We start from the raw sequence: 12,110 nt of genomic DNA on the forward strand, positions 1-12,110 counted from the left end.
TGTTTGTGGCAGTTTAGAATGGTCTTTCATTGGACCACAGCAATATTGTTAATATTATTTACAGATTTAAAAAATGGAAGCTACCTTGATTCCTTGCAGTGGTAAATGAGAGTGTTCAAAAAGAATAAAATACCTAGGAATAAACCTACCTAAGGAGGGAAAAGACCTGTATGCAGAAAACTATAAGACACTGATGAAAGAAATCAAAGATGATACAAACAGATGGAAAGATATACCATGTCCTTGGACTGGAAGAATCAACACTGTGAAAATGACTATACTACCCAAAGCAATTTACAGATTCAGTGCAATCCCTGTCAAATTGCCAATGGAATTTTTCACAGAACTAGAACAAAAAATTTTACAGTTTGTATGGAAACACAAGAGACCACAACTAGCCAAAGCAAACTTGAGAAAGAAAAACATCTGGAGGAATCAGGCTCCCTGACTTCAGACTATACTACAAAGCTACAGTAATCAAGACAGTACGGTACTGGCACAAAAACAGAAATATAGATCAATGGAACAGGATAGAAAGCCCAGAGATAAACCCACACACATACGGTCACCTTATCTTTGACAAAGGAGGCAAGAATATACAATGGGGGAAAGATAGCCTCTTCAATAAGAGGAGTTGGGAAAACTGGACAGCTACATGTAAAAGAATGAAATTAGAACACTTCTTAACACCATACACGAAAATAAACTCAAAATGGATTAAAGACCTAAATATAAGGCCAGACACTCTAAAACTCTTAGAGGAAAACATAGGCAGAACACTCTTTGACGTAAATCACAGCAAGATCTTTTTTTTTTGCGGTACGCGGGCCTCTCACCACTGTGGCCTCTCCCGCTGTGGAGCACAGGCTCCGGACATGCAGGCCCAGCAGCCATGGCTCACGGGCCCAGCCGCTCCACGGCACGTGGGATCCTCCCGGTCCGGGGCACGAACCCGTGTCCCCTGCATCGGCAGGCAAACCCTCAACTACTGCGCCACCAGGGAAGCCCACAGCAAGATCTTTTTTGACCCACCTCTTAGAGTAATGGAAATAAAATTTAAAATAAACAAATGAGACCTAGTGAAACTTAAAAGCTTTTGCACAGCAAAGGAAACCATAAACAAGATGAAAATACACCCTCAGAATGGGAGAAAATATTTGCAAATGAAGCAACTGACAAAGGATTAATCTCCAAAATATACAAATAGCACATGCAGCTCAATACCAAAAAAACAACCCAATTCAAAAACGGGTGGAAGACCTAAATAGACATTTCTCCAAAGACATACAGATTGCCAACAAACACATGAAAAGATGCTCAACATCACTAATTATTAGAGAAATGCAAATCAAAACCACAATGAAGTATTACCTCACACCAGTCAGAGTGGCCATCATCAAAAAAATCTACAAACAATAAATGCTGGAGACGGTGTGGAGAAAAGGGAACCCTCTTGCACTGTTGGTGGGAATGTAAATTGATACAGCCACTATGGAGAACAGTATGGAGGTTCCTTAAAAAACTAAAACTAGAACTACCATATGACCCAGCAATCCCACTACTGGGCATATACCCTGAGAAAACCATAATTCAAAAAGAGACATGTGCCACAATGTTCATTGCAGCACTATTTACAGTAACCAGGACATGGAAGCAACCTAAGTGTCCATCGACAGATGAATGGATAAAGAAGATGTGGCACACATATTAATGGAATATTACGCAGCCATAAAAAGGAACGAAATTGAGTTATTTGTAGTGAGGTGGATGGACCTAGAGTCTGTCATACAGAGTGAAGTAAGTCAGAAAGAGAAAAACAAATACCATATGCTAACACAGGTGTATGGAATCTAAAAAAAATGGTACTGATGAACCTAGTGGCAGGGCAGGGATAAAGACACAGTCTTAGAAAATGCGGGGTGGGGGGGAAGGGGAAGCTGGGACAAAATGAGAGAGTAGCATTGACATATATACACCACCAAATGTAGAATGGATGGCTAGTGGGAAGCTGCTGCATATAGCACAGGGAGATCAGCTCCATGCTTTGTGATGACCTAGAGGAGTGGGATAGGGAGGATGGGAGGGAGGCTCAAGAGGGAAGGGCTGTGGGGATATATGTATACTTATAGCTGATTCACTTTGTTGTACAACAGAAACTAACACAACATTGTAAAGCAATTATACTCCAATAAAGATATTTTAAAAAAAAAAGAACTGTAAAAAAAAACAAAAAGGAAGCTATAAGAAGTTAAGTAGTTTATCCAAGTCAGTATGAAATCAAATTAGTACTCCCTGTTCTTCAAGTATATGGATACAAAGTAATTCAATCCCTATCTTTAATCAATACCAATATGGGAAAATAAATTTGTGCATTTTTAGAATCAGCTCTTACTTCAGGGTTCACAAGTATGTTCTTAAATTCTTTATTCCAAACAGCTTCTCTTTCCCAAAGAACATGCTGGCTAATTAAATCAAACTGAACCAAAACAAGGCAAAACTTTGATTCTGTTAGTTAAAAGTAGTAATTTTCTATGTCATTTTCCTCCTGGTATCCACTGAGAAAAAGATAAGAGCATTTTTTTTAAACTTTTGTTACAGTTATGGCTTCATAACTTCAGGGAGTGAGGTGTGTGTACAAAGATGTACGTGTGTGTGTGTGTACACAGAAACAATTATAGATATGTGTGTACACAGATTAGTATACATACATAAGTTATCTATCTCTGTCCACTGAGAGTGTCTAGAATCAATATCATCCCAATAGCAGTGGGAATATCCAGCACCCAGATCTTGTTTTTTAAATACCATCCTCCAATAAAAAGGAAATAGGGTTTCCTAAGAGGAATGGCTGATTCTAGTATCAAGGCAGGGAATCAAGGCAGTACAGTTTATGTTACTGTGGAAAGATAGTCAAACAAAAATAAAACTCATAATGCAATATCTTTACTTAGTATTTATTCTTTCTTTTAAAATACACTTTATGTGTAATGTGTGATGTGTATATAAGCGTTTTTACACAGAAATGATATAACTTTTATATACTTTTTAATTTTTCAAAATGAATAGTTTTACAGTGTTTTAATGTAGATCTTGGATTGTTAATTACAAACAATGCTGGATGAACAGTTTTATAAATGAATTTTGATGCACTTTCTTAATTACTATAAGAACCTTCTTTTGCAAAATGTTATTCAACTATTTAAGAGTCCCTGTGCTCTTAACTTTTTGCCCTTAACCTACATTCAATTTGTTAAAATCTAACTGGAAGAGATATCTTGTTTTGGCATTTGGTTAAGGTTTTGGTTCAAAACTTTCATTAAGGCTTAAATAATTACCAGTCCATATGTGGGGAAAAAATCCATCTCTTTTATACCTGGATATCAACATTCCTATTAGAGTTTAAAGGATCTTAGACATCATACAGGTAATTTCTTAGTTCATAGATTAGGAAATTGAGGCCTAGAATGGACTTGTGTCTTTCTCCAGATCAAATAGATAATTCTCAACTTTGAAGTTAAAAGTCTAGAATTCTTTTTTTATTCTCGATCTTTTTTTTTTTAATAAATTTATTTATTATTTATTTATTTTTGGCTGCATTGGGTCTTCACTGCTGTGTGTAGGCTTTCACTACTTGTGTTAAACAGGGTCTACTCTTTGTTGTGGTGTGTGGGCTTCTCGTTGCAGTGGCTTGTCTTGTTGTGGAGCATGGGCTCTAGGCACATGTGCTTCAGTAGTTGTGGCTCGCGGGCTCTAGAGCACAGGCTCAGTAGTTGTGGTGCACAGGCTTAGTTGCTCCACTGCATGTGGGATCTTCCCAGAACAGGGCCCAAACCCATGTCCCCTGCATTGGCAGGTGGATTCTTAACCACTGCGCCACCAGGGAAGTCCCAAGGCTAGAATTCTTAATTCCAAGTTCAGAGTTCTTTCGATATCCAAAAAGGCTTCCAAGGGATACGTGTAAGTTTCTCACCTGAGCTTCTTTATATGACTTAATCCATACTCAGATAATGGATGTCTAGATATGTATTTACTAGCCCCAGATTAATTGCCATCTATGTAGCTGGTAGGTGTTTTTTTTTTTTTTTTTAACACAGTAATTAGAAGCAAATCAGCTAACTGGAACTGAATAAAAATTATCAAATGGCTAAAAAGTAGCTAGCTGCTTTCAGAAGGGAAATTGATCCTTTTCTAAATTACATGCTCTTTATTTTCTGTGTTTAGAATCTCAGACTATCAACCTTACCCAGGTGGAAGCGTAGTAATCAAATTAAAGGCGATGTTGAAAGTTCTAAGGAACTTAAGTTGTTGAATTGTAGAAGGGATTTCTTTGATAGGATTATTTCTCAGATTCAGTATTTGTAAATTTTTAAGACAGAATATCTGAAAAATGGAAAAGAGAAATAAGCATGAGTAGAATACTAAAGTGTGCGAATCCTTATTTTTTCCATTTTATAAACCCTTTGAACTAATGCAGTCAAATCGGTATGGTAACACTAATTGGCTGTGTCATATATCTCAATAAATACCTTTGGTAAGCCTTGAAAATAACTAACCAGCATTCATATGTATGATATGGTAAGATAGTGCAGCTACTGTACTCATAGGCCCTTGACTCAAGAATGTTCCTTTTCTAAATGGGAAAATCATGCTGTTTGATCAAGCTCACGGTTTCATAAGAGGCAACCATGTCAAGAATGAGGAATGTAGGAGATACCTGCAGAATCAAGAAAATAAGTGGAATTAACCGTAGCAACCATGGGGTGTCTGATGTCATAGCCAGCTTGATTCACTCTGATATCACAGTTATTTGTAAATAACTGATTTTTCATATGAAATTTAAAAATAGAGTATGCCATTTAATTCCACAATCTTTGCTTGATTTATATATTTCTTCTTCTCTAGTGAATCTTAACAAGCTTTTACATTAGCTCTCTTTAACATTAAATTAAAACTTTTTATATCATGAAGATTTAAAATTGGTGGAGTAGAGCATGCTTATTCTTGCCATCAGAAAGTTTAAGTCCTCCAAGTCTGTTTTTTCCTTTCAAGATTGTTTTGGCTATTTGGAATCCCTTACAATTCCATATGAACTTTAGGATCAGCCTGTCAAATTCTGAAAAAAAAGGCAAGTTGTAATTTTCATAGAGAGTGCAATGAATCTGTAGATCAATTTGCAAGTATTGCCATCTTAACAATGTTTTCAGATCCATGAACATGGGATGTCTTGTCATATAATTATGTCTTCTTTAATTTCTTTTAACAATGATCTGTAGTTTTCACACTATAAGTTTTGTGCTTTTGTTAAACTTCTAAGTATTTTCTTCTTTTTCGTGTAAGTAGATTTGCTTTATTAATTTTATTGTCAGAATTGTTTGTTGCCAGTATGTAGAAATACAATTGATTTTTGTATATTGATCTTGCACACTGCACCCTTGATTAACTCACTCATTAGTTCTAATAGTTTTTAGTGAATGCCTTAGGATTTCTATATATAAGACTGTATCAGCTACAACAAAAGATAGTTTAAACTCCTTCCTTTTTAGTGTGAATGCCTTTTACTTCTTTTTCTTGTCTAATTGTCTTGGCTAGAAACTCCAGTACAATACACAGTGACACGAGTAGACATCTTCATCTTGTTCCTGATCTTAGGAAGAAAATTTTCAGTTTTTCACCATTAAGTATGGTATTGGCTATGGGTTTTTTGTAGACACCCTTTATCGAGTTGAGGATGCCCCCCTTCTATTCATAGATGTTGAATGCTTTTGTCATGAAAGTATGTTGGATTTTGTAAAATGATTTTTCTGTCTCTGTTGATATAATTGTATAGTTTTTTTTAACCCTTCACTATGTTAATGTGGAATCACATTGATTTTTGTATGTTTAACCATCCTTGCATTCCTGGAATAGATCTCACTTGGTTATGGTGGAAAACCCTCTTTATATGTTGCTGAATTTGGTTTACTAGCATTTTGTTGAGGATTATTGCATCTATATTCATGAGCTATTGTTCTGTAGTTTGCTTTTCTTTCTATATCTTTGTCTAGTTTTGGTATCAGGGTATTACTGGTTTCATAGTTTGAATGAGAACATTTTCTCCGATTTTTCATAAGAGTTTGTAAAGGATTGGTGTTAATTCTTTTTAAGACATCTGGCAGAATTCGCCAATGGAGCTATCTGATCCTGGACTTTCCTTTGAGGAAAGTTTAAAAATTACTACTGAAACTCTTTCTTTTTTTAGAGAACCATTCAGGTTTTCTATTTATTCTTGAGTCCATTCTTGTGTCTTCCTAAATATGTGTCCACTTCATCTACATTATCTAGTTGGCTGGTATACAGTTATTTGTAGTATTCTCTTAAAATCTTTTTAAAATTTTTCTGTAAGGTTGGTATGATATCCCATCCTTCACTCCTAATATTAGTAACTTGAATCTTCATTTTTTCTTGGTCAGTTCATGTCAGGTTAGTCAATTTTGTTGATCTTTTCAAAGTAACAGTATTAGGTTTTGCTGACATTGTTTTTCTGTTCCCTGTTTCACTAATTTTTATTATGTCCTTCCTTATTCTTTCTTTAGATTTATTTAGCTCTTTTTCTCTTGTGGCTTAAGATGGAATGTTAGGTTTCGATTTTTTCCTTTTTAATATAGTAACTGATAGCTATAAATTTCCCTCTGAGCACTGATGTAGATGCATCCCATAAATTTTGGATTGTTGTGTTTTGATTTTTATTTATTTCAAAGTAATTTTTAATTTCCCTTTTGATTTCTTCAATGACTCATTGGTTATTTAAGAGTGTGTTGCTTAATTTCCATTTATTTCCAAATTTCTTTCAACTACTGATTTCTAATTACATTTCATTGTGGCCCAAAAATACACTTTCTGTGACTTTCAATTTTTAAAAAATTTTTTGTAGACTAACCTATGGTCTCTTCTGGAAAATGTTCCATGTGAATTTGAGTATTATGTATTCTGATACTTTTGGTTGGAGTGTCCCATAAATGTCTGTTAGGTCTTATTGGTTTGTAATGTTGTTCATGTCTTCCATTTCACTTTCATCTTCTGTCTAGTTGATCTGTGTGTTATTGAAAGTGGGGTATTGAAGTGTCCAACTATTATTTTTGAATTCTCTATTTCTTCCCTCAGTTCTTTCAGTTTTTGCTTCATGTATTCTGGGGCTCTGTTGTTAAGTACCTAAATGTTTATAGTTACAGCATCCTGAAAGATTGACAAAATGTCCCTCTTTATCTCTAGTGACATTTTTTGTTTTAAAATTTATTTTGTCTGATATTAGTATAGTCACTCCAGCTTTCTTATGATTGCTATTTGCATGGTATATCTTTTCCTATACTTTTACTTTTAACCTCTTTGGATCTTTCACTCTTAAGTGTATCTCCTTTAGACAGACTACCACTGGGGCTGACAAACTGTATTTTTTTATTGGATTGTTTCATGTATTAACATTTAATGTTATTGACATGGTTGGATTTATATCACAATGTCACTTATAGTTTTCTAAATGTCATGTCATTTTTGTTCCTCCTTTACTGGCTTCTTTTGCATCAACTGGATATTTTCTAGTATAACATTTTAATTACTTTAATGATTTTTTTTCCCACTGTATTCTCTTCAGTTATTTTCTTAGTGATTGCTTTAGGGGTTGTAATATACACCTTGACTTACCAGAATCTACTTCAGATTTACACTAACTTAATTCCAGTGAGATATGGAGATGTTGTTCCTAGATAGCTCTATTCCCTCTTCCTTTTTTGTACTATAATTGTTATACACATTACATCTATATATGTTACAAACGTAACAATACGTTATTATAATTAATTACTATTGTATGTGATTTTGTGTCTTTTAAAGAAGCTAAGAGAAGAAAGGAAACCAAGTATATATTTATATGGTTTGTTATATTTACCATTTCTGCTTCTACCTTTTCCTATGCTAAACTATTTCAGTAGGCTCTGTCTCTGCCAGAGTCTACCATCTTGAATTTTCCATGAAACTTGTCCAATCACCACGTGTATGCCAGCCTCTAGTCTTCTGTTCATTTCACTTACACTATGCTAATAGCTTGGCATCATTTGCCTACCCTTAGTACGGCCCTTCCAAGCCTGGATATTGCCATTTTCATTGGAACATTTTGTCTATAGCTGTACAACACTGATCTGCATTTTAATGGCAAGTTCTGCTTATTTCTATCACTTTAAAAATGAGCGCTTTATATTTTACACCTGAAAATCTCCCATATGGTTATACATTCTCCTTGAGTGGTTAGAGTATTCTTTGGCAGATGCACAAGTCTCATATATGACTGTTTAGAAGAAAGGTTAAAATTAATGTGAAGAAGTAAGATCCCTATATTCCTTGGGAATTCTTGTCAACTTGTCTTAGTCAAATTAATAAAACTAGTGTGATATACTAGAAAAGAACAAATAACTCTTCTAGTGAAAATAAAAACACAATATCATAGAAATTATGGAAAATACATGTTTCTAATACTACGTGTTTGAAATAGAAAGCAAGTCAATTTGCTAGAAATCAATTCACTAAAAGTTAATACTCTGGAAATCAATTCACAAAGCAACAAAACACCCCGTGACCAATGAAACAATGACTAAAGACACTGAAAACATAATCTGTCCTAATTACTTATAATGACTTGTTTATATAATGACATTGAATCATCTCATCCCATATCTGATTATCCTTGGTATGTTTTATTAAGCAGAATATCCTATTTCAGCCTATTGTAATTAAAACTTGTTACAACATCATATTACCTTGTCACTAAACATTGCCTTTAAAGCTTCCAATTAACATGGATAAAGTATATCTTAGGTTTTATTCAGAATCAGAAAAATAAATAATTTTATACACGTTGTACAATTATGAGAACATATTTGAGAGCCTGACCATAACACAGTCTTTGAGGATTGTGTCATGGGACTTGCTAAGAAAAATGTACTATACTTTTGGTACTTCTAAAAATAAGCCTTTTAGGATACAATCCAAAATATATTTATTTATAGTAACTCCAGGGTATCATAAGTGTCTATTTTTAAATTATTATTAATAATAAGAAATTATGACAATATATACAATAATAAAAATGGACTCACTTCTGTGGGAAAGCAACAGATGTTATTATATGATAAATTAAGATATATCAATTGGAAAGCCAAAGGTGTTAGGTCTGGACAATTCAGGAGAAAAAAGCCCTAAAAGAAAGTGACAAAAGATAAGAATTAATTATTTACCATGCACAAAATATTTTATACAAGTGTTTAAAAAATGAGCACATAATCTAAATGTGTGACCTAATAACAAGCCTATAATAATCTTCCATTCATTTATTTTAGTCTTTCATGGTAATAATTTCTTAAATATGTAAAGAAACAAAATAGAAAAACTAAGTATTTACATATGTAATAAATATAGTGTTACATGTGTGAAAGGCATTATTTCAGTTAATAACAAGCAAACATTTATTGACTGTCCACTACATGCTGAAATAAGTCATTAAATATATTTTATATTTAATTCTCTTTACCCCCTCTTTTTTTCATGTTTCTACTTCTATTTCTCTGTTATCTTTCTATTAATCTAACATATTCTTAAAGTTTCTTGCTTAAATATGCCAATTTCTGATTGAGGAAAACATATGCCTTTGTTATGGACTAAATGTTCGTGTTCCCCCAAAATTCATTTGTTGAAGCTCTAATCCCCAACATGATGGCATTTAGAAGTGAAGTCTTTGGGAAGTAATTTGGGTTAGATGAGGTCTTAAGGATGGAGCCCTCACGATGGAATCGGTGTCCTTATAAGAAGAACAGTGGACCAGAGATCTCTTTCTCTCTGCATGTGAGGATACAGCAAAAAGCCAGCTGTGAAAAAGAGAGCGCTCACCAGGAACCAAATTGGCTGACACCTCAGTGTCAGACTTCCCAGCCACCAGAACTGTGAGAAGTAAATGTCCCTTGTTTAAGCCACTCTATGGCATTTTGTCGTAGCAGCCCAAATTGACCAAGACATGCTTAGTGCCCCCAGTATCTTAATATTCCAGTAAAGTTGGTACATTTGTTTCTTAAGTATCATAGGATCAGTAGTGTTCAACTGAATGAACCAAGGAACTCTAATGCTGAAGGATCAAACCTCAGCTTATAGTGAAGGGAGGCATTGCTACCAATGCATTGGGTTATGGCACGCACTGTATGAGAGAGATGAGGTTCATGGCTAAAGAATCTTCGAATTGACAGTACTGGTTTCAAGACTGACCTCTTATTAAAATATCAATATTTGTAAATGTCTAGATGTTGGTAGACATATACACCTATAGAAGAGTACGTGTTCTTTCTTCCTGTCACCAAACATTCATCTCTTCTCGACATAACTAGTAGTACACTAAATTATGTAGCAGGAAAGTGTCTGTCACAGTCTGTAATCATTCCACTAAGTGTGCTCAGATAACTAGTGCCTTTACATTTTCTTCTGCCTGGAAGGCTCTTCCCCCATCTGTCCTCATGAAGTATCTTCTCACTTCATTCACAGGTTGCTTATAGGCAGCTGTCTGCTCATAAGTCATCACATCCTATCACAAATAGCAACCTCTCAAACCAGTGCCCCATTGATGGCTCTCTGTCCCCTCCACTTGCTTTATTTTTCTTCATAACTCTTATCACCAGAGGACAGACTATATATAAATGTACGTATGTATGTATGTATGATCTCATCCTACTAAAGTATAAGCTCCATGAAATAGGTTTCTTTTTTCTGTTTTGCACACTGATACATAATGAGATACATAGTTTACCACTGGGTACATAGTGGGTTATTAATAAATATTGGCTGAATGAGTGACTATCCAGGACCTTCTTGTTGCCTCATGGAATCCCAGGGACCTTCACTGTGGATATACTATGAGGTCTGCCCAGCATAGGTATGCTGGATCTCTCTTTTACCATCCCATCATAAAACCTGTTTGCTGCAGTTACCACAATAAGGATGTGAAGAATTAAACAACACCAAGAAAGTGGAGGCTTTCTCAATCTCTTGAATTGCTCTAGCAACATTTAAGCATTGATGCACTGAGTCTGTATTAAATTAATCAGTACATTTGTTTTGTGTAAATTCTATTCATGTAAAATCTGTTTCCTTAATAAGTCCATGAGATAGATTAGAAATTATTACTTTCAATTCTTTTATATCACCCCCACAGAGCTCAGGATTCTACTCTGGAGTCAAATATTCTTTTAAAGTAATATTGATGACTGTGTAAGTAGATGTTTCTCTTGACTAGCTCCATTTAACTCTTTAGAAGATATACTCTTCCTCAATTTAAAGCAGGAATCAGTGAGCTACAGTCTGCCACCTGTTTCTATAAATAAAGTTTTATTGGAACACAGCCACACTAAGTTTGGGTGTTGTAATATGGCTGTTCTTATACTACACAACAGAGTTGAGTAGTTATGACAGAGACCATGTAGACTTCAAAGTCTAAAATTTTACTTATCTGTCCCATTACAGAAAAACCTTGCCAACCTCTGATTTAAAGTAATTCACTTTGGGACTTCCCTGGTGGCACAGTGGCTAAGAATCCACCTGCCAATGCAGGGGACACAGGTTCAAGCCCTGGACCGGGAAGATCCCACATGCTGCAGAGCAACTAAGCCCATGCACCACAACTACAGAGCCTACACTGTAGAGCCCACGAGCCACAACTACTGAGCCCATGCACCACAACTACTGAAGCCCATGAGCCTAGAGCCCGTGTTCTGAAACAAGAGAACCCACCACAATGAGAAGCCCATGCACTGCAACAAAGAGTAGGCCCCACTCGCCGCAACTAGAGAAAGCCTGTGTGCAGCAGTGAAGACCCAATGCAGCCAAAAATAAATAAATAAAATAAATAAATTTATTAAAAAATAAATAAATAAAGTAATTCACTTCAAAACCAGATAATCTGATTTTTTCACTTATACTAATGGGCAACAGCCTTGTTTCAAACCAGCCCTTCAACTAAAACCAAAAAGGGAAACAAACACAACAAAACAAAGACTTGGAGAATGACTAAAGTAGCTAGGTCTTAAGCCAAAATTCCAGAAAGA

The 12,110-nt window shown here is 35.0% G+C and overlaps 1 protein-coding gene across 1 annotated transcript in view; it reads right to left on the bottom strand.

Moving 5' to 3' along the window:
- Positions 1 to 12,110, bottom strand: part of LRRC63 (leucine rich repeat containing 63) — a 40,876-nt gene that overhangs the window by 14,893 nt on the left and 13,873 nt on the right. The window contains exons 5-6 of the mRNA XM_065895923.1: positions 9,126 to 9,224; positions 4,244 to 4,380 (exon numbers count right to left, since the gene is read on the bottom strand). Of these exons, the coding sequence (XP_065751995.1) occupies positions 4,244 to 4,380; positions 9,126 to 9,224 (236 nt within the window). The remainder of the gene's footprint in view (positions 1 to 4,243; positions 4,381 to 9,125; positions 9,225 to 12,110) is intronic.

This window comes from Phocoena phocoena, chromosome 18 (genome assembly GCF_963924675.1).
Source record: "Phocoena phocoena chromosome 18, mPhoPho1.1, whole genome shotgun sequence".
Taxonomy (NCBI): domain Eukaryota; kingdom Metazoa; phylum Chordata; class Mammalia; order Artiodactyla; family Phocoenidae; genus Phocoena; species Phocoena phocoena.